The sequence below is a fragment of the Micromys minutus genome, assembly GCF_963924665.1.
Source record: "Micromys minutus genome assembly, chromosome: 7".
NCBI lineage: Eukaryota > Metazoa > Chordata > Mammalia > Rodentia > Muridae > Micromys > Micromys minutus.
In genome coordinates this window covers 102,066-126,027 of record NC_137976.1, presented here as the reverse complement: position 1 = coordinate 126,027, position 23,962 = coordinate 102,066, and the positions used below count along the sequence as shown (strand labels likewise).

The window sequence follows — 23,962 nt, the reverse complement described above, 5'->3', positions numbered from 1 at the left end:
TTCACTACTGGGATGTGGCACTGATAGCAAGGACCCAAACTGATGAATGTTCCCCTGCCTTCACTCCCCAAACATGTTTCCCAAGGCCATATTGGGCACTGCTTTGGAGACCTGGGCCATGGCAGACTCTGGCTTGCAGCACCCACAATTCATCACCCACCAGAAGCTCCCTAGAACTGCTAAAATCCTATAGTAAATTTTAGCCCCAGCATGGCCTGGGTGGTGCTGTATAATAGCACACAAAACATAGGACATAGAACACAAGGATGAAAGTCCATTTCCTAGAATAAGGGTCAACACAGGTATTAGTACATCTTTTTTGTACCTGGTCAGTGATACAAAAGGACAAAGGATGGCAGTAATTCAAACATTAGAGAAGCCCCTGGTACTCTTAGGACAACCCAGCACTTAGAAACAACTCAGCTTAAAGTTTTACATGGGCACATTTATTTCTTAAGAGGTCAATAAAGTTCCAGCCATGTCTCACTGCATGGCACCCTGTACCACCCATGTCTGTTGTAACAAATACAATCATTTCCACAAATAACAGTTGCCACACACCAGCTTCAGATTCACCACATACTTGGGAAGCCTTTACTTTTATTCTCTTTGCCATAGAGATTTGATAAGACAGTGGGCAGAAAGCCATAGTTTACAGTACGAGGCATGATCAGATCTTTATTCCACCATCAGCAAAGTGAGCCAGGCAGCTTGATGATCCCAAAACTTACTAATACACAGAACATGTAAAGAGCCAGAGGTGATAGGAGCTTGCACTGCTGGTTTGAACAGTATCTTTATCCCTGTGCAGGTGCTTTGGTCCTCAAGTCTTTTTGCCTGTTGGGATAGTGGAGACAGTGCCTAGTTGTCAGTCAGGACCCACACCTGTTTCTATGCTTCCTTGTCAGTCAGTGCCCACACCTGTTTACGTGACAGACACATTTTGCCTTCTACCATCTATTAACTTGAACTTTGAAAGTTCAGGATTGACAGCCCTGAGCTTATTAACCAAAAACAAACCAAAACAAAAAGCCCCACCCCTTTGGGTGGCAGCAATGTAAATTAATCTTTCCCTTTCTGCATAAGAAAATTCACAACTCTTTTCTGTAAATGCGGCCAGGGAAAACCCAAGCAAAAATCTGGTCAGCAATAAATGGCCAAGTAGCCACAACTAGGAAGCAGGGCTAGTTTTGAACCTAAAATGTCAAATAAAGTGCTTTGTCTAAATCCTCTTGCTCACAGTGTGTTTTCAATCAGAGCAGGAGAACCCTAGTTTTGTTATTGCTACACCAACATCACACAAACAGCTTTATTCAGTCACTTCCTGAAGGGGAAATGTGGCCAACTCCAGCCAACCTGAGTTCTGCTTCCAGATTCACAGACACATGAATTAGTGTTCATGAAAAATTGCTTTGAAACTAGCACTCTACTGAAATCTTAAGTCAGAAACTGGAGCCACCAAAGAATGCAGTAGAGATTGGTCAGAGGTGACTTACCCATGTGTGCTGTTGGCACCTGGTACATAATCTTAATGATGTTCATTTCAACATAACTACTCTACACTATGAAAAAACAGAAATGGATAAACAGCTTGGAGAAAGGATTTTATAGTAATGAGGAAGGACCATTTTCTCAGGTTACTCCCTGAGGCTACCTGTTTGTGTCCTCCATCTCTGCACACTCTGCTCTGATGGTGTTCACAACTGGCAAAGGCTACTCAATGGAGACCCTAGAGGAAGCAGGTGTTAGATGTGGTTGGGAAGCAAGGAGAAGGATGCTTACAGAGTCATGTGTGTGTGGGCTAGGATGGCTAAAAATCATTTGTTTTTGTTTTTTTAATTTTTTAAAAGAGATTTATTTATTATATATATACACTTTAGTTGTCTTCAAACACACCAGAAGAGGGCATCAGATTTCATCACAGATGGTTGTGAGCCACCATGTGGCCACTAGGATTCGAACCCCGGACCTCTAGAAGAGCAGTCAGAGCTCCTAACCATTGAGCCATCTCTCCAGCCCTTGTTTTTGTTCTTGCTGAGAATAAGTATAACCTAAAATTCTGATACCTTCACATTGAATAGACTTAATGTAAATACCAAAGCCACTCAACCAATAAAACCTACTAGGCTGAGCATCCATGACCCAGAAGTCTAAAACCCAAAACTGTATACAATACAGTGTCCAAAGAGTTTCATATTTCTGAAATTTTTATATTTTGGTATGCAGGGATGCTTGGATAATAAAGTGTTATTAAGATATCCCCAGATCCGAAAGAAGTCTGAAACACTCTGGCTCCAAGTATGTTGGATGAGGGCTACTACCCCACACTGAAACTACAGCATCAGAATCAGAAACCCTTGCACCTATTGTCTCTGGGAATTGACAGCTATGGGTCACAATTCTGTACACTGCATAGAGTAACAATACTTCAAGTAAAGCACAGCATTTAAATCACTTCCATTCTCAAAAAGTAGTGAGGATTACTGGCTTTGGGAACCAACTTAGTATTGATGGCCCATTCTAGAACTTTGCAGTGAATAACATTTGGTGATCTTTAAAAACAAAGCATGTTTAAAATGTCTCTACAAAGTCATCTGAGAACTACCTGAGAGTCTTTCAAGTTCTTTTTCTATTTTTGTTGTTGTTTGTTTTGAGAACAGGGTTTCATGTAGCCCAGGTTGAGATGGAAGCTAACATTCTCCTCTCCCCACCTTCTAAGTGCTTCACAGGTCAAGAATTTTTAAATGTTTATTTGAAAGTAAAGTTCACTGGGCCCAGTGGCTCAGACCTGTACTCATAGCAACTTGAGAGACGAAGGCATGAGAATCAGAGTTTCAAGATACATTTGGGCTACAGAATGAATCACAGGGCAGACCAGGCAACAACTTAGTAACCCTCAGCTCCTCCAGTGCCATGCCTGTATGGACACTGCCATGCTCCTGACTTAATGATAATGGACTGAACCTCTGAACCTGTAAGCCAGCCCCAGTTAAATGTTGTCCTTTAGAAGAGTTGTCTTGCTCATGGTATCTGTTCACAGCAATAAAACCCTGACAACTATGATGACCAAAAAGTGTAAAGTGGGTCAGGGAAATAGGTCAGTAGACAAGGGCTTGTCTAGTGTGCACAAAGATACAAGTTTAATCCCAAGAACCTAGGAAAAGAATAAAAAGAAATAAAGGGGATTTCTAAATGTAGTTTACATATTTTTCTTGCTAAAACAAGAAAAATAAAAAAGAACATTTTCCTATAAGGTTGGCTTTTATAGACATTTTTGGTCAATAGTGACTTTGCCCCTGAAATACATGTTTCTAATGAACAGAAAACTCCAGAAGGAGCTTCCTGATTTCATATCAGTAACTGAGCTCACAGGTGTTTCTGTCAGCCTTTCCACTGCTATGGGAAAAAATGGACACCTTGACCCAAAGACAGTGACTCTGGAGGGTTGTAAGACCCAGTGAACCCACAGTGCCAGGCGTACAGATGAGGACAGCACCTTACAGACCTTATGTGGGGACACTGAAACCAGGTGCCAACTTTATAATTTTCCCACACTAAACCAAAACCAGAATACCCTGAAATGTGACCAGAAGTCTCTGTCACAGTAAAATTCTGAAGATCCCATAAAAAGAATTCCTGCAAGTTTGGCCCATTGTTATGGAACTTCTATGCCTGAGACTAACTGGCATCTGAGATACAGAGTAATTTCCTCAGTTGCCCTAAACGTTCTTTGTTTTGGCTGTTAGCTATATTTGGCAAGAACCATATATGTGTGGTCATGTCCTATAAGCTGTCATTAACTGCTCCTGATATCATATTTGAGCTTTGCATGCTGTTTGTGCTATGGGAAAAAATAAAGCCCCTGACATAAGAAACACATCTGAATTTCAACACCTTCACTTGCAAGAAGGCTAGAGTAGAGCTGGAAGTGTCTGGCACAATCTGCATAGAACACACTTAGTGTTTGCATATGTTTTTAATTTCTATGGCTAATATCAAAAGTGAACACCTTGCACTTGTCAAAGTACATCTTTTCCTGTTTTCCCCTATGGGTCAAAATTCCTGCCCGTATCCATACCCCTGTCCCCAGGACCAGGTGCGTTTTTAAATTCTAAACAAGTTAGGTGAGGTAGCCCATCCTGCTCATAACAACAGCTCAGAGGAACACCGCGCCCTCATGACATGATCCAGACATGAACCCAATAGCCCTGCAGGAGAGAGGAAAAGGTAGATAGACTGGGATCCCTCCTGCCTACCATCCATCGTCCATCAGATCACACATGGCTTCAATGATGCAAGTCTCCCTCTTATATTCCCTCTCAGCACTTTGATGGCATGGTGAAGCTGGAGCCAGACACTGAGTATATGGTAGCAAACTAGGCTGTGTTATCAGTCCTTTCTGGGAAGCTTCCTAGCCATACACACAGATTGTTTTTTTCCCTTTAAGAGACAAGATTATTGGGAGAAAAAAACCAAGATGGTTCCTGCTGTTCTAGTGGGGACCTTCATGTTCCCCATTCTCCAGCTGTGAGAATAGGGAGTGACTTGGGCTATATGCAAGGCTCTCTGGGTGCTCCATTCATGGTGTGTTTGCCTCTATGCTTGGTAAGCAGCTTTCTGTTCAGGAGTCGGCTGAGGGTCGCCCCCTTCTTCTGCCTCCCCTCCGGCTGATGCAGGAATACCAGGTCGTTATGTGACTGGCTCAAGCCTGGGTCTTTCTGTTGGTGTCCCCGTCGGAAGAAGAGCTTGGCACCTTTCCTTAGGATTCCTCCTGAAAAAGGGGAGAATAGGTGTGGTCAGGGCTATAGGAAAGATGAACTCAATCCAAAGAGGAAGCAAAGTTGCCAGACAGCTGTGGCAAAAAGTCATGTGCTTCCTCAAAGAGTGGCCACTGCCCAGAGGAGCAAATGCCACAGCCTAGATGACAGGACGTCACTTTGCAGAATGAAAGGCAGAAAATTCCAAGTTTAGGACTGGCAAGCCTGCACTGTGGAGTGGGTGGGTTGGAGTCCACCACGGCCCCTCCCCTTTAATAAGAACTCTGTGATGAGTGAGCAAGGCTATACCAAAGAATAAAGGCCATGTTTCTGATAGTCAAGCAAAGAGCCCTGGAAATCATGGGGCTCATGTTCTCAGTTAAATACTGTTCTTCAGGGAATAAGGACTGTTTTTAAAAAGTAATTCTAGATCATTCTACACACTTACACTAGGTATTTTGTCTATTTTATCTACAAGTTTATTCATCTTCCCACTTACTCAACCATACTAAATTAAGCCACATGAAATTTGTTAGCAGATTGTGTTCAACCTTAACCCTAAGCCTCATGCTAGGCTAAGAATGTAGCTTAGTAGTAAAGTACTTGCCTAGCATGCACAAGGCTGGGTTTAATCCCCAACACACACACACACACACACACACACACACACACACACACACACACACTACATAACAAAGAAAGAAAAAGAGGGCAAGACAAAAAAAAAAAAAAAAAAAAAAAAAAAAAAAAGCCCTAGGTTTTGTATGGTTCAACTCCTTGGCACAGATGGCAAGAATGGGATATGAGATAGAAAACAAAGAGTGGTAGCACTTTGGGGGTAGAAATGGTTGTTGGGAGCCATAACAGAACAAGCTAATAACTAGCAGGTGATCATCCTGAGATGGCCAGCCTCGGATTATTATATGGTCTGTGACTGGTTCGCCCTTATTCAACAAGGCTGTAAGGGATTCATTTTAGGAAAGATCCTTGCTATTAATATGCTTTTCCCATTTTTATTAAACATATATAACAATCATTAAGTAATAGCAGACCCCTTTAGAGAAGATCTCTGCAGATCCATGAAGGTGTACTGTCTTGTAGTGATGCTATATAGACATATAAATAATTTAAGTCTTAAGGATGATCCTATAAGAATTCCTAAACTTATAACTGATTATTAAGCTCTTTATAGTGAGACTGCCATTAGGTCATTTCTGATAGCCAAAACTGCAATGAGAACTGTGCCAGTCTCCCAAGTGACACCAGTTAATTACTCTTAGATAGTAACCAGACTTTCTCCTACTCAGAGCACATTCCAAGAGGTTGTAAAACAATTAACCAAAGGTCATAAAAAGGGAACCAATGATTTATTATAGGTGCTAGGACAGAGAATAAAATATTGACTGAGTTTATCTATACAAAACTTCACTAATAACTTAGTTATGGTTTTAAACCTTTAGTTTAAACCTGTGGAGCTAAGACAGGTGATGGATGTTTAGACAGATAATTACTCCTAATGGATATGCATGTAAACATTCTGTGTTGTAAACTGCTATTTCAATTTATGATTTGACTTTTGGTGTGAACTTGTGATGAACTTTGTATCATGTGATCATGTATTTTGAAAGATGTGTAAGTACTGAGGACAAAAGAAAGAAGAATCTCTCTCTCTCTCTCTCTCTCTCTCTCTCTCTCTCTCTCTCTCTGTGTGTGTGTGTGTGTGTGTGTGTGTGTGTGTGTGTGTCTCCAGATTCCTCAATTCCATTCCTATTTAAAATCCCTTTCTATTTCCCATTCTTTTCCCACCTCACTCTATCCTTTTTTCCCTTAAAAGAACTTTTTCTTTTAGGAACCTTTTTTCTTTTTTCCCACTTAGAATCTTTCTTCTTTCCCTTTAGATAGCTTTCATAGGACACTTTTACTACTTAGTAATAAATGTTATGATCACTTTTCTAAGTGTCCTGTTTTCTTCCTGTGACTTCCTACTAGCAGACTAAAAGTTAGGGCCCAGAAGTTTCAGCTGAGATAGTACAAAGTCTATTTACTTAATCCCTTGCTGTTTTAGGAAGAGGTGCTAAGTGACAGAGACTGAAGTCTCTGGCCTCAGTAGATCACAGAAGGCAGGTCAGCTACAGTAGCATAGTAACTTAGACTTAGATAGTAAACTTTTTATTATACAGAAACCCTAAATATTTCGTAAGACCAAGTCTTACCCTCTGCTGACACTCTTCCTCCTCTGCTGCCTCAAGAAGAACCGACAAGAAAGAAGAACCCCTACGCCAGGGCTGGCTCCCGGCAAATGGTCCCTGGGGGTCAGGTGCAGTTACAGTGCTGACAAACAGCTCAGCATCACTTTTTCACCAACCAGTTTAGCATCCTACTACGCCAGGCCCAGCAAGGACAGGGTGTCAGGCAAGCCTATGAAGTTCATTACTATCTTCCTTAAGGAGTTATGTTCAAAAGGAGAAACCTGGCCATGTAGTCAGGAAGATTTGTCCTGAATTTGGAAGTTTGTTTGGCATGTGAGCCACATTCAATAGCCATGACACATACATGTGGCTTCCTGTGTTGCACACGGAGAGGGTGAAGAACATGGATCTGTTTCTGTAGGGTAGGGAGGAGACCTGGTCAGGATCTCCCTGGCATACATATTCACAATGGAAAAAGAAGCTTGTCACTTTAAATAGCCACTTTGAGCTGGTGATGGTGGTGCACATCTTTAATTCTAGTACCTGTGAAGCAGAGGTAGGTAGATCTCTGAGATTGAGGTTAGCCTAGACTACAGAGCAAGTTCCAGGACAGCTAGGACTATCTCAAAAGCAAGCAAACAAACAACCCCTCCTAAAAACAAGCAAACAAAAATCCACCTTAGCAGAAGCAGAGGGACTAAATTAATCTGCACAAATTTGCCTGAAAATGTTTTAAAATCTCTGCTTTAACAAGCAAATTGCTTGTTGTGAATCCCAGTTAGGACAGTTTCAATTTTTTCTAGGAGCAATTGCTAGGGTCTGGGGAATGCTGGGAAGAGAATGAAAAGGAAGTGAGTACAGTAATACAAATGACTTTGCTCCCAACCACAAGCCCATTATTGCCACTGGTAGGATTCTGGTTCCTATGTGAGTTCTATCCCTGAGCAAGAGGCCAACCACCAGTTTGTTTGGATGACTGGAGTTGGCCCCTGTGTAAACACAGAGACACTCACATGGGCAATTTTGTCAAATCAGAAGCATCAGCTGGGCTGAGGACTGAGCTCTAGGCACTAAACTCTAGGTTTCAAGGGTTGTTATCTAGACTGGAGTCAGGGAGTGAGGATCTGTGAGGATTTCAGATGTACAAGCACCCCTCCTGGGATCTGCTCTAGGTTAGCTTTGGAGTTCCAAAGAGTATAAGCAGCTTGAGTACCCACTTTTGAAACAGAGGAAGTGAAGGTCGTTGGAGGGTAAATGGAAGCCCTGGGCTAACTGTAGACCCCAGAGTCCTTACAGTAAGAAGGGCCTATGTATGTCCCTGAACTGGAGCTTAGCCTGGGGTAGGATCTGTATTATATAGGTCAGGTTAGTGCTACAAGCTGAACTGTGTCCTCAAATCCCTGTGTTGAATTCCTAATCCCCAGAATCTTAGAATGCACCCTTATTTGGAGATGGAGTCCTTCCAGAAGTGATCACATTAAAGGTGATAATTAGGATGGGACTAATCAAACATGTCTGATGACTAGGTAGCCTTATAGGACAGGGAAATTTGGAAAGAGACACAGAGAGGAAAAATGATGTGAAGGATAATGGAGGTGAGGCAACGGCTGAGATACCTACAAATCAAGGAAGGTCAAAGATTGTTGCAAACTCCTGAAGCCAGGAAAGGCCATGGGCAGTTTCTTCCTCCTGGCTTCAGAAGAAGCCAGTTCAATAGATACTACCATTGAAGGCTTGCATTTAGAAATAAAAGATTATAAATCTTTTTTAAACACTAGGTTTGTGGCACTTTGCTACAGCCCCACGAACGTGGATATAGCCAGGAAAGGGAACAGAAGAAGTATCTGGATGAAGATGATGACCAGAAACTGCTTTCCATTTGGTTCATACAACACTACCAGACAGAAGAGCAAACAGCAGAGAAGTAACCAGTGGAGCCGTGTCCTCATCCTTGGAGAAAAAAAAAAAAAAACAAAACAGCCAGCATCTTATCTAAAACATTAAGGCTTGGGTTCACCTTGGGCCATCTGATGAATCAGAATCTGAAGACCTCTCAGAGAAAGGAACATTTCATTTGGCTGGGCTTATTGCCCTGCCTCAAGTAAACATTATCCAAGGCTATATAGTGAAGCACTGTTTCGGCTCTGTTTTGTTAGCTGTCTTAGGTTGTGTCATATCTTATTATCTCTGGGGCATGTGACCATGGGCTCGATATGACACAAAAAAAGAGTGACCTATCCAAAGGGCACATGTGATGGTTAGTGTCAGGTGTCAACCTGCCAGGATCTAGAATCGCCTGGGAGACAGGGTTTTGGCATGCTTGTGGGAGATTGTCTTTATTGCATTAATTGAGGTGGGAAGGTCTGCCCACTCTGGGTGACAATACTTCCTGGCTGAGATCCTGGACTATATAGGACTGTGTTAAGCTATAGACTGTGTTAAGCTATAGACTGTGTTAAGCTATAGACTGTGTGAAGCTATAGACTGTGTGAAGCTATAGACTGTGTGGAGCTGTAGACTGTGTGGAGCTGTAGACTGTGTGAAGCTATAGACTGTGTGAAGCTATAGACTGTGTGGAGCTGTAGACTGTGTGAAGCTATAGACTGTGTTAAGCTATAGACTGTGTTAAGCTATAGACTGTGTGGAGCTGTAGACTGTGTGGAGCTGTAGACTGTGTGGAGCTGTAGACTGTGTGGAGCTGTAGACTGTATGGAACTGAGCACCAGCATTTATCTCTTTGATGCCTGACAGCAGATGCCATGTGACCAGCTGCTATAAGTTCCTGATTTTTCTGACTACCCCACTATGATGGACTGTATCCTTGACCTGTAGCCAGAATAAACCCTTTCTCTTTTATGGTGATTCTGTCAGGGTATTTATCAAAGCATTAGGAAAATAAATTAAAACAACACAGGTGCTTAAGTCACAAGCATAGATCAGCTCGGGTTAAGGCAGAAGTCAGACCATGAAGACAGGCTATATTAAAATATTTTTAAAAGGTAATCTTCACACTTCCTGGTGATCACTACAACTTGCCCAACAGAAATTGCAGAATGAATGTCTAAAGTAAAATTCCTGCCTGAAAGTGTCAACTTGAGTGTAAGACTGATAGACTTGAGAGGCTTAGATTTTATTGTTTCTCAGCTGTTTGGCTAAGATCAACTGTAGAAGATTTAGAAGAGAGAAAAGAAAGAAAAAGGAAGGCTTCAGGTGTGTGTTTGCTGTGTGTACAATTGTCCAAGGTGTAAACTGCAATTTTAACAGCACCATCCGTGCAGCAGGCCTGTACCTGTTCGAAGGCCCCACACTATGCTGAGGCCTATAGCAGGTTGTTGTCTGTTCTTCTAGCCTCCCTCATGATCTCATTCCAGCCTCCCCTCGTGATTTCGTCAGCCTCTCTGCTGGTTTGTTAAGCTACCCTTCACAAAATCAATCAGAATGGATGTTATCCTATGAACCTACTGGACCTTCTTAGAAATTATGGTTTTTGTGGTATGACTTGAGTTTCTAGACTGAAGGGCATGCCTTTGATGTGGAAGCTGAGACCCATTTCATTAAGATTATACTCAGGATTCCCACTGAGTTGTGGGGAGACGGTGCTTGCTGAAAACTGAGGACATCAGAGTTGGAGAAATGACTATTCAGGTCACACAATGACTATGTGTGAGCCTGGGGTGATTGGCCCCTGTCTAGCTCTTTGGTGCTGCTAAGGAAAGTCTGACCTTGAATGACAATGGTACTACCAACCTTGAGAAGTAGCCACTAGGTACCTGGAGCAAAGGATAGGAGGATAGAGCAAGGCATTGGCATGGTTTTTCATAACATTCCAGAAGAATTTTATCTCCAAAGAGGGATACCAAGATGTGGTGAGGATGGGACATTCCAATAAGGAAAATTCACCTCGTGTGTGTGTGTGTGTGTGTGTGTGTGTGTGTGAGAGAGAGAGAGAGAGAGAGAGAGAGAGAGAGAGAGAGACAGAGAGAGACAGAGAGAGACAGAGAGAGGGGGTGAGAGGGAGGGAGAGGGAGGGAGAGAGGGGGGAGAGGGAGAGAGACAGAGACAGAGACAGAGAGAGAGAGAGACAGAGAGACAGAGACAGAGACAGAGACACAGAGAGAGAGCTGTTTGTCTTGTGGTGCTAGGTCTCACTCCTATGGGTACCAAGTAAACCTTCTACCACAGAACCACAGAACACTACCCCTAGTCACAAACTAACATATTTACAGTCTCTTTAAAACTCAACACCACAATTACCACTAGGAAAATAATTCTGAAAGAACCATGGCCATAGATATACACAGCAATCAAAAGAGAGGTACAGTCACACTGTAGTGAGGGAACTTGTCTTAGAAGACAGTGGGTAGAGTCTTAGAGGGAGGTCACTCTTAGGGATAAGATTTGCAGATAACCATAATTCACAATGAAGCATATGAACACACAGGAGCTTCAGTTGTGAGGGGCTCCATACATAACGTCTTATAGAGAAGAAACTGACTCATCTTTATGTGAGTGTCCATATGCCAAAATATCACACTGGCTTTCATAGGGTATGATTAGTATATAAGTCAGTGTTGAGGAAGACACTAGCACTGACTGTTCTAGTTTGATTTTCACATACCATGTTTTCAAATTTTCATTTGAAGCTACATGAAATCTGAGGCAAATCACATACTTTTAAAATGGGAAAAGGCAGTGGGGAAATTTCTCTTCCTGGTTTTAGTTTCCTTTAAAAACACCCCAAGATGACTGGATTCTAACTCTGCTGTCACATTTCTAAATTTATCCTGTTTATTTCTGTAGAGGGACATAAATGGCCATAAAAAAATCTATATAAAAATCTGCAAGTAGAAAGACAGTGGTCCTAGCAACCTGAAAATGTGTGCTCTGATGCCCAAAAGCAGCCTCACATTTCAAATGAAACCTCAGACAGACCATTCATAGGAGGGACAGGAAACCAGTGAAGGGATGACCCCCATCTCAGTCAGGCTGCCTAGGTGATACTTTGCTTACACCATCACAGCAAGGTGGCTTTGTACCATCAGAGGATAGAGGAAATGTCCCATCTGATGATTGATAAAGGTAACTGTCTACCTAGAAGCAAGAAACACAGAGAACTAGCAAAGGGAAGGTCAAACTACTAAGCAAAGAGAAAGGCAGGGACAGCCTTAATTCTGCTAGGCATGCTCCACACAGTCAATTACACAGAACTTAAAAAGAATTGGAGACAAAAAAATAACTTACTGTGTAGGTAATTAATTCTGGTTGGCATAGTGATCCTCTTAAGTTAAAGGGAACAGACATGAAATGCAGAGATGTTGAGAGGCAAAAAGAAAAGCACACAAGAGCAGAGTCAGAGTAAAAGTCAGAGTCTGGAATCACTGTATCATATACTTGAGTACACACATGCTCACACACATACACAGGACTACAGACTCATACATATATGCTCATACTTGTACACATGCACACATAAGCAGATTCATGCACATACATGCTCACATGTATAAACATGTAGACACATGCACATATGAGTAGATGCTAATACACATACATGTTCACACTTATATACAGACATATATACATACACCATGTATATACATGCATATGTGAGCATAGACTCACACATATTCATGCTCACACTTTGTACATGCATATGCATTGAGAGCACATGTGCATATAAACATACATACTCTCACATACACAAATGTACTTTCAAGTACACAAATGTGCACATATACTCATGCACACATGAGCATATATTTATACATATGCACATACATGCAAACATGCAAGGTTGCCACGCAAGATATTTGGCAATGTTTCTTTCCAGCTTTTTTTCCTCAAATTTCTCTTAGGAAGTTTGTGATGAACACAAATAGGGATAAGATTTGCCCCAGACTCATATGTACAGTTCTAATGGGCTTATTGTCACACAACTGTAGCAGTATTTTTTCTTTTTCAAGTGCTAGAACAAACCCAGGACCTCATACATGCTACATAAAGCATTCTACCACTGAGCTACATCCCCAGTCCTGCTTTTTAAATTTAAAATAAATCTGAATCTGGGGGAATCAATTTTCTGTTTTGGCTGAAGTATAATAATATATAAATTCCCAGTCAGCAAAAGTCCTGGAGGATTCCAGTTACATGGGCTTTCTTGAAGCTTCCAACATTCTTATCACTATACCAGAAGGCAAAGATGATTTGCAAGTCATTTATGTATACTTTAGTTTAAAACCAAAACCTGGAGGCTGAAGATTTGGCGAAGAGATTACGAGCACCAGCTTAACCTCTGGTCCCTTCCAGAGGACCTGGATTCTTTTCCCAGCACCCACAGGGCAGCCTACAACTACCTATAACTCCAATTCCAAAGAATGGAAGACTCTCTTCTACCTCTGCAAGCATGTAAATAGTACCTAAATGTTCATACAGACAAAACACCCATACTCATAAAATAAATAAATATAAAATAAATAATTTAAACCTATTTTAACCTCTCAAGCTAAGTACAAAGCTTCTAGCAACTGCAGGATGAAAACTAAGTGTGTATGTGTGTGTGGTGTGTGTGCAAGTGTACTCACCTATATATCTGCATGAAGGTCAGAGGTCCATGTGTGGTGTTATTCTCATAGCTTTTAACAGAATGTCCCATTAAATCTGCATCTCACCAACTACCTAGTTTCACCTTGTTTTTAGAAGCTTTGTACTTAGCTTGAGAGGTTGGTTGGCAGACCATTTTCATTTTATGCCTGTTTTTTCAAAACTGGTGCTACAGGGAGTGGCTTGATGGGATTTAGTTATATACTAATATGTATATATTACATAATAAATGTATAACATATGTAAAAATAAATGTATATATGGGACTAGAGAATATATATATATTCTAAATAAGTTCTTACCATGTAGTTCTGGATGGCCTAGAATTCACTATGTAGACCAAACTAGCCTTGAAGTCAGAAATCCTTCTGCTTCCACCTCCCAAGTGGTGGGATTAAATACTACCATGCCTAGGCCCTACAAAATACTTTGTAAGACATTGCCAAATACTATCTTTCAGAAAACTTTAAGTCAAGGCACTCCAAAGACCCAAGGCCAGGTTCAGCCTCTGCTTCTAGAATAGCCAGGAGTGAAACACATATACCAGCCAAACATGTTTGCACCTCCCCCCAATATCCAGCATCACTGGGTAAGCTCACAGGCACAGATGCTACTTCCAGCCCCTAGAGGATGGGCCAGACCCTGATTCCTAAGAGGCATCTGTGTCTGGCCAGTGAGGGAAGAAGGGTGGTAGATGCACAGCAAAGAGGGGACCCTGAAGGAGACCAGAGCTAGTGGGAGCAGAAAAGGCTGGAAGAAAGCAAAGTGGAACTGAATGGGGTAGTAGACTTGGCAATTCTGAGGAACCCAGGAAGTGCAAGAGGAGGTTTGGATTCTTTAGGGACATGAGGATATAGACCATTGATTCAAAGTGAAGTGAGGCACAGGATATTCCCTAATGTCCCCCATTCCTCCCTGATAACTGACTTTCCCAGCAAACTCCCAGAGGCTCCTTTGACCCCACAGCAAAGACCTGGCCAGAGTGTATACATAGGGTGGCCACCTGACATTCTGGGCCACAGCTCACACCAAGAGAGGACACCAAGTTCAGTTGAGGGTTTCCAAGGACAGGCTGTATGAAATCGCCTGGATAGTCTAAAATCTTCTCTCAAAAACAACCTCTTTCTTTCCTCTTTTGATGTGCAAATTCATCCCTATCTTTTTCCACTTGGTACTGGCACAAGTCACAGGCAAGCAGCTACTCATCAATGGCTAAGGGATGAGCAGAGAAAAGGTGGAGCACAGAGGGAAGGTTCTCAACCTCAGCACCTAGGACTTGGGCTCTGCTGTGTGGTGGTGTCTATGCTATGTGCCCTAAGGAGTATGGTACCTGTGGCCTCTACCCATTTGGGGCCAATAGTACTTCATCTCCTCGTTGTAAAACCACAACTGTCTGCAGATATTACCCATGTCCTCTTTGAGGCAAAATTATCCAACAGGAAACACCACATGTTCCTAACAGAGGTAGATGGCCAGTATTTCTAACCCCTAGCATGGCTAAGCTTCTTGCCCCAGTGCATTCCAAGGGGGTCCTAATATTTTGATGGAGGGAAGTAGGCCTTGAAACCCCAGATAGAAGGCAGAACTAAAAGTGGATACTGAGTTCCACCACAGCTCCTGGATTGATGCAGGGGCCTCTTTTAGCCCTCATCTTGCAAGGATGTGGATAGTAGGTATGGTCCCCAAATCTTAGAGGTAAGGTTCATTGAATGTGAAGTTTCTAAGTCCTGGAGCCATTGCCAAAGGTAACTATGAGACAAAGATCTTGGACCAAGTGTACACTCTCAAGAAATAAAGAACTCTGAAATAAGGGCTCATTGCTCATGAGAAAGAATTGATTGTGCTAATGAATACCTTCATAACTACATGCACATCATGTCAATGAGTAGTTATTCTAGGGGTCTCTTTTCTTATAGATCCTGCTCATTCCATGTGGTGAGGTCTGCTTTGGTTCTAGCTGGAGGAAGAGACTAAGAAAATAAAGTGAACTACCAATCTCTGTTTACTTTGTTCTGCCCCTGGCCACTATGGCATCTGGCTCCTGGTGACACTCTGAAGCCTTGGATAGCTCTGCTTTCAGATGGAGAGAGGCAGACAGGGAGGGTGCTTGGAGTGATGAAAACACAGTGGTCCCCAGATGCAGAGATGAAGCTCCAGCTGCTCACATGCAGGCTTCCCACCTTCTTTCCAGCTCTCAGTGGCTGAACAGACTGGGATGGAGGAGATGAGACTGGGACAGCCTCATAGAGGACAAAGGGAAGGGAGGCCAGCATAGGAGCAAGGACATAGAGAAGCTGGAGGCTTAGAAATAGGTACCTTTATGCTTCTTGATGGCTCCTAGCTCTGAAGTACTCAGGGAGCTCTCTGATAGTTCATCCCCATCAGGCTCCTGTAAGGCTACTGGGGATTCCTTCTCCAGGTCCCAGGAATCTAGATCATTTTCTCTAGGCTTAAGGGCAGGTAGGGTCTGGGCTGGCTCATTTTCTTCAGGTTGGGTGGTGGCAGAGACTTCAGTTGCCTCTGGATGGCACAAAGCAGAAATGGCATCTCCCTGGTTGGTGCTGTCCATAGAAGCTGCATAGTCTAGCATGAGGGCAGTGCTGTGGTCCTGAGATAGTGAGGTCTGTCAGGGAAGATGTACAACAGAGGCTGAGGGCAAATGCAAAGCAATCCCAGGGATATAACAAGAGTTCACGGTAGGGAGGAAGGGTTTGGCATTTGCTAAGTGACAGAAATAAACTAGTACCTGATGACTACTAATACAACAGTCTGCATGCCAATAAAATTAATAATCAGAGTGATATTAATGTGAAGATTAGATGACACTTCTGAAGCAAAGCCAGAAAGTAGAGAGCAGACAGTCATAGTTATCTTCATCTTGTTTACTTCTCTAACCTAGAGTGAGTAAAAGCTTCCATTATTTGACCTTGTTGGCACCAGAGATCTGCTTCTCACACACCAGTGGCTGAAGAAGCCAGACTAAGAAGAGACAACACCTGCTTTGGTGTTCAAGGACACAATTTAGCTTCTCTTGGAGTCTTGTGCCCAGGCTATGCATACACTGTAGACACTACCAGCCATGGTGACTCACCACTGGCCCCTGTCAGCAACTGTGAGTGTGATTTCCAACAGCTCTCCTGACCCTCTTGATGACCTTGAGATCCAATCTACCCTCTTTAATCACGGCCACAGCTACCTAACCTGTCACTCACTGCCGTTCTCTCTCCATCTGCATATTTGGAAATGTCTAGAAAGAACCTGGATTTCTTGCATGGCGCTGGGAACTGAAGACCTAGCCTGTTCTGCAGCCCAGTGGCATGGCTGCCATCAGAGACAGTTCACGTCCACTTTCTGCTCTATAATGTTACCATAGAGTGGAAGAACAGGGAACTGAACTGGAACATTTTGTAGAATAATCTTTATTTCTATCAAATAACGAAAGAAATACACATTTTTTGGCAAAATATTTAAATATTTTAGAAATAAATAATCTCATAGAAAAAGTAAAACTGGGAGGTAGCTAGGTGGAGACTTCATCACATGTCTTACATGTGCCTTTATTTATATATTAGTAATCATTGTAGAAATGACTCACCAAGCTCTCAAGCCCCAGAGCATCACCAAGCAGACAGCTGCTACCTTCCTGTATCAATAGGACAAAGGACTACTGTGGTAATTTTTTAATAAGTAAATGCATGAAAGCCAGAGTGTGTAACAGAGCCTGCTCACATCATGGCTATCCAGGAAGCAGAGAGGAAATTTTGGAACCAGGGCCTGGGCTAACCTTCAAGGGCATCAAGGTTCCATCCCCATACCCAGAGGTAACTGGCTTTCTGGTGAGAAGGAACTGAATTGGATTCTCCAGAGGGGACCTTCTAGATGAAGGAGAAACTGGGATACTATGTTGACAGACTCCAACCTCCCGCTGCTGCCCTCACCTACCTTGGAAATCCCTGAAATTATAATGGTGCTTTTCTTCCGTGGGGACTTCAGTTTCAGCTTTGAGGATTCACTGAGCTGCCGAATGGCAACTTCAGCCACAGGATCTGAGCCATTCAGCACCAACAGTTCTGCCAGAAGGAAGGTAACACTGAGTTCTGTAGCAAACTTAACAAGTTCCAAGCAAACTCCCAGAGTGGGGAGCAGGACTAGCCTATAAGCAGTGGTAGGCAGGCATTTGGAAGGAGGAGGGAGAAAGTAAGGGGTTGAGGTTTTTTCAACTAATCTCCCCACAAAGTAGAAGCAGCCAGAAGCCACATGTAAACGAACAGGTAAGACCTGGTTCTGATAAAACTTTACTTTCAGAAACAAGGGAAGGCCACCATTATCTACAACTTGACTCCCAATAGTTATGAGCTACTCACCAATGTGTCTGTTTGAGACTCATGTGTTTTACTGTTTATAAAGTAATACTTTTTCTCAAGAGGACTATGTAATGGCAAAAGCCAGAAGACAAAAATAAATAACTTATGGGCAGAGGAGATGGTACAGTAAGTAAAGGCACTGTGTCTAATGATCTAACCTGAGTTTGATCCCTAGACCCATTAGGGAAAGGAGAAAACAGATTCTTGTGAGTTGTCCTGATCCTCACATGCATTCTCCCCCCCTTCTCTCTTTCACACACACACACACACACACACACACACACACACACACACACAGGGGGGGAAGAGAGAGTGGAGGGAGGGAGAGAGGGAGAGGGAGAGGGAGGAAGAGGGAGAGGAGAGAAGAGGGAGAGGAGAGGGAGAGGAGAGGAGAGGAGAGGAGAGGAGAGGAGAGGAGAGGAGAGGAGAGGAGAGGAGAGGAGAGGAGAGGAGAGGAGAGGAGAGGAGAAGAGAGGAGAGGAGAGGAAAGAGAAGGTTTAAACATTGAGAAAAATTTGACCTCACAAAGGCACATAACTCCTTTCTCCAAAAGTGGCTGACATAGAACAGTAATCTGACTAAGCCAAGAGCTGGTTCTTCTTGTGTCATTAATGTACCAAGCACTGCTGACAGAGTCAACATGCTTTGCCATTTGCTCATTCCTTAGCTCCATCAGGTGAGTTCTTTCTTTTTTCTTTTCTTTCTTTTTAAAAAATCTCCATTTGACAAGATGCCAGGCCATTAGGTAGGTGGTTAAGTGGAGAAGGTTTTCTCCCTCAGAGAGTTTGAACTTAAGCATATACTATTCTGCTAAGGCAAAATTAAACATGACAAAAGGGGTTCAGGGTGTAGTTCAATGATACAGCACTTGCATAGCATGCAAAAGGCTCAAGGTTTGATTCCCAGGACTGCAGAAGCAAATGAAGGAACCAGGACAATGAAATTGTTTTAGGAGCAGGATATTGGCCATGGCCACAGATCACAGGGGCTGGTTTCTACAATCACACACTTGGCCCCAGAGCTGGGCTTACAGGCTTGCTCAGCCACTCCTTACTTTTAAGGTGGATGCTGGAGATCAAACTCAGGTCCTCAAACTGACTTATAGACAGGAAGATACCTGTTCAGGATGTTGATTACCTAAAAATAATTCTAAAATTACAGAATTGGTACTATCACAGCTTGAATGTGAAATGTCCCCCAGAGGGCAGTGTTTAGAGGGCCTTCTGAGATGGTGGTGCTACTCTGGATAGTGGTCCCTTTGGGGATGGAACCTTGATGCCCTTGAAGGTTAGCCCAGGCCCTAGTTCCAGAATTTCCTCTCTGCTTCCTGGTTAGTCATGATGTGAGCAGGCTTTGTCACACACTCTGGCTTCCATGCATTTACTTATAAAACAGTGAGTGAAAACAATTCTTTCCTCTATTATACTGTTTCTTTCAGATCCCATTGTTATAGTGATACAGAATATACAAAATAATCCAGAATATTGGTACAAAAGTGGGTTGTTGCATCTGTGAAACCTATGTGGTTTGGGTGTTTGGAACTGACTTGTAGAAAGAATGTGGAAGAATTTGGAGATGTGAACTAGAAACCCCCTGAAGAAGCCCTAGAGGCTCACAAAATGACACAGGCTACTGCCATTGCTTTCTGCTCACCATAACTAGAAGGTAAGACCTACTGCTGAAGACCAGACACACTTTCAGTTAGAACACAGAGAAAGCTGGAACTGACCTGAAAACCCCTTTCCTGCTAGAAGGTGCTATGCAGGAAGCTGGGGGAGAAAAAGAATCAGTGGGCTTACACAGCAGAAACTACATTCTTTTATACTGACCTGACAGGCAAGGCGTATCTACTAGTGCAATAGCAGCATGACTACCACAAGGTAACGCTGCACAGGAAGAAATTGACCCCTGATCCTATAAACCTGGTCAAAAGCCCAGGGTTGGGAAGGAGCAGTCTATTGTTGCTTTGCTAAGTGGACATAGGTCAGAAATATTTGTTTTCATTCAAATTAGTGTTGACCTCAACTTTTGTCAGAGAAGCCCCCTTTGGCAGCAGTCATTTCAGAGACTCATAAAAGGAAAACTTCTGAGAATATATGACCTCTCCAATGCTCAGGGAACACACTGGAAGAAGGGGAGGAAAAAGCTAGAGGCTAGAAAAGTGTGCTGTAAACGGCTGTTCTCTGGATATGAAATGGCCTTTGTACTCATGAAGCACAGCAGCAGTGATTACTTGCACAAGATCAAGACAGTCAACATTCCACATGCATGACTGTGTTCATAGGCCCTGGTCCTAGCTGAAGGGCTACTGGGAGTTAATGGCTGCTAGGGACAGGAAGTCACTTTTCTTCAAGGATTGTAGTCACTGGTAGGTTACCCATGTTCTGGTGGATGGCCCCATATACATCCAGGGACTCGGTTTATAAAAATCAGAATAAGACATGAGGTCGGGGGGTGTTGGTGGAGGGACAGTTGTGAGAAGACAGGGGCTGGGGAGTTATGGGTGGATATGATCAAGATACACTGTATCAAAACAAAAATATTTTTAAAGGAGGAGAAAAGTTCTAGAATACTGTGAGTAGACCTTAGACTTATTCCTGTTAGTGTATTCAGGAAGACCTGAATGCTGAGAGAAATAGCGAAAAACACAGAGACCATTTGTGTTACATTGTGGTACAGAATTTTTCTATATTTTACCTATGTTCTGAAAACTATAAAGTGGCTGAATTCAAAGGAATTCATGGCACAACGTTCAGGCTATGGCATGGTTACTACTGGCTGCTTTTAGCCAGGCTTACAGTGGGGTCTTAGAATAGAAATTAGAGCAGAAAGACATGAAAAATGAAGTATTTGGCTAGGAAAGAAGAATATCTCAAACTGCCAAAGCAAGTGGCAGATGACCATAGGTATCCAAGCACCATTAGGAAGAAGTCAAATAGTTTGCACTAGGATGTAGAAAGGATGCTCTCAGGACATATCAGGAGTTAGTGAGACCCCCTGATACTTCTAGCATATAAAACAACAATCATTTAAAAGATACTTATGTTAGAAAGATAGAATAGAACTGCACAGAGAAATGTGCCACAGGTTCACTCATCTAGGTACTCAGAATCCACTGTGGTTATGATACAAGGAGGCCTAGCTACATATCAAGTGATCAGTGAAACTTAGTGTTGTGCACATGGGGCTAGGTTTTCAAGCATGCAGTAAAAAGAGTTATAGGATCATAAAATGTTGCACCTAGATTACGGAAAGTATGTGGGGCCAAGTACTATTCATTCAAGGTTTCCTGTGGGAGAATCTTATTAGACAAAATCTCTAAGAATGAAGCCTAAACTGCAGTAGAGACCCCAGGATGTTGGCAATGCCAGGACCATGAGACATATCCCAAGGAAAGCTGTAGGTAATGAGTGGAGCTAGCCCAAGAGACAGGCCACATGGGCTGCAAATGGCAAAGGTCCAGGACTGGAATTCTCTCAGATCATTTCCACCACATGCATTAAATGCAAGACACAGGACTAAAGCATTCAGTGCCCTGCTAGGGTTCATTCTCCCTCTAGTCTAAAATTTCCTTCCATTTTTTCATTTCTCACTTGTGAATGGGCACAATTACTCTGTATCCTTGCAGTCTTTTTGATTTTACAGGACCTCATAGCTAAGTGACATCCTTGAGTCTCAAAAACAAAACTCCAAACTTAGATCCTTGAGCACTGTTGGAACTATTAAGTTTATGGGGACTCTTAAAGGTAAACAAATTGCATTTTGCATTATAAGATGATTATGAATCTTTGGGCCAGGGTGCAATACTATGGCTTAGATATCAAATGACTCCCACAGGCTCATGTTCTAAATACTTGTTCCCCAGCCAATGGCACTATTTTGGGAGACTATGGAATCTTTAGAAGGTGGGGCCTAGCTGGCAGACATCTGACACTAGGTACAGGTCTTTGAAGGGGATAGCCCTGGGTTTAGAATATCTTTACTTCCTGGGCTAATGTGATACTAACTCCTTATGTGTTTATACTGTCATGCCTCTCCCCACCATAGGATGGACTGAAACTGGAGCCAAAATAAGCTTTCACAACATGAATCTGTTTCTGTTAAAGGTTTGATTACAGCTATGCAAAAATAACTAAAAGAAGCACCCAGTGAGCTCAGAAAACTACACTTAAATACTTGAGTGGACAGTGTGGACAAAGCACAGCATCCAGTCCACGCTATCTCCAGTGGCACTGATATCATCCACATGCCAAATGATAAGCTAGCTTTGGTAAAGTTAAAAATTGGGGCCCCTACTACCTGCTTATTTTTTAAAGTGCTCCACATATCTATTAGGAACCCAGCTCTGTTCTCAGTCTCCCTTTACCTGACATTCCCAACTTTTTCATTTTCTATTTGTCATTAAACCAAAGACTCCCCAAGTGGGTAGGGGAAGAGGAAATATTCACTCCTAAAGCTCAGAAGTGCAGATATTTTACCCGTGTCTGAAGAGGAGAATGTCTTGCTAACGGGGGCACTGTGGCACGAAATGGCCTGGACAGAGATGTCCTTCTCAATGACCTTCACTTTGATAGGTGTCCTCACAGGGGACTCTGCAAGAACAAAACTCCATCAGCAAGGGCATGCAATTTTTCAACAGAAGATTCTAGAAAGCTAGAGGAAACTCCTACCTTGAGGCCCTGCAGTTATTACTGGCTGGAGATGGGCTTTAAATTTGCACCCTCTATTCTTTCACTGTGTTGGCAAAAGTGGGACTGGAGGTGTAGATTGGAGTAAAACTTCAGTGACATTTTAATAAAACTGGAATTCTCATATGAATTGTGGGTCCCTGACCTGTGACATGGAAGCTGCTTTGGAAAGATGGTTCCCTTACACAATATGCCAATAAAATAACAATGTATTTTTCATTCCCCCATTCAGGGGCCAGCTATATTGCAAAGGAATGGTTTGTGCTGGCCCCACTTACAAAACCAAAACAAAAAGCCAAAATGCTTTTTTTTTTTTTTTTTGAGATATGGCATCATATATCCCAGGATGGATAATATTTTATGTTAGGCAAGAATGACTTTAAACTCCTGATCCTCCTACCTACATTTTCTAAGTTCTGGGATTATAAATGTGTACCACTATGTCTACTTGATACAATTCTGGAATCCAATCCAAGGCTTCGTTTATGCTAGATAAATGCTGCCCAACTGAGCTACATCCTCACTTTATCAGTAGTGTTTAACATAAATTCAATTACCTGTATTAGACTTTTTATAATCATGAGTGTGATGGAGTAATGATTTCCACATCTCTATCTCTCTCTCCCATCTTTCCCTACCTGCTCTCCACTCTCATCTCTTCTTCCCTACCTCCCTCCCCTGCCTCCACCTTCTTTCTTTCTAAGCCACCAAACTTCTTTGCTAAGCCTTGGTGCTGAAACCCACAGTCCTCACTGTTGCAGGGTTAGCCCCACCAACAGAGGCTGGTAGCTTGTGGATCTCCTGCAATGAGACTGCACTCTGGTCTTACCTGAGCTCAGTGGGAATGCCCTCCCAGTGTCAAAGCGAGGTTTGGTCTTCACAGCAGTGACAGTGGTGACCACAGTCCCACATGGCATCACTGTACGGTCCTTTTCTATCTTTGCAGCAGAAATAGGGAGAGGAGCTGGCCAGGACTTCAGCTCACCAGGTTCTATATAAGAAAACTGTGGCAAAGATAGACATTTAGTTTGAAACACAGAGGAGCTTCCATGGACAGCTGCTTCCCACACTCATTAAGCTACCACCCACAGAACATGTTGTCACGAGAGCACAGAATACCCATTTCCTTTTCTGGTATAGTAATAACCTCTAGATGACCCTCAAACCAAATACAACAAAAATGTAAGGGAATAACTATTTTTCTGTACTGTTCAAGGAATTATGGTAAGAACAAAAGACATATACTTCTTCAGTCTGATGTAGTTTGGGTTTTTATTTTTCCCTGAATATTTTCAGGCTGGTTGGTGCAAACTATAGCTATAGACCTGCAGATATGTACTCTGAAGATAGTAGCAACAGGCTGA

The 23,962-nt window shown here is 42.6% G+C and overlaps 1 protein-coding gene across 4 annotated transcripts in view; it reads right to left on the bottom strand.

The window, feature by feature from the left end:
- Positions 1-456: 456 nt before the first annotated feature.
- Positions 457-23,962, bottom strand: part of C2CD2 (C2 calcium dependent domain containing 2) — a 66,613-nt gene continuing 43,107 nt past the window's right edge. For 2 of the 4 annotated variants that reach the window (XM_080919343.1, XM_080919344.1), the window contains exons 10-15: positions 23,428-23,602; positions 22,389-22,502; positions 17,489-17,616; positions 17,142-17,189; positions 15,863-16,169; positions 457-4,771 (exon numbers count right to left, since the gene is read on the bottom strand). In XM_080919343.1, the coding sequence (XP_080775469.1) occupies positions 4,551-4,771; positions 15,863-16,169; positions 17,142-17,189; positions 17,489-17,616; positions 22,389-22,502; positions 23,428-23,602 (993 nt within the window). In that variant the 3' untranslated portion in view covers positions 457-4,550. Of the gene's footprint in view, positions 4,772-12,187; positions 12,223-15,862; positions 16,170-17,141; positions 17,190-17,488; positions 17,617-22,388; positions 22,503-23,427; positions 23,603-23,962 lie in introns of all 4 variants that reach the window. The other 2 variants (XM_080919346.1, XM_080919345.1) reach the window with 2 other exon arrangements.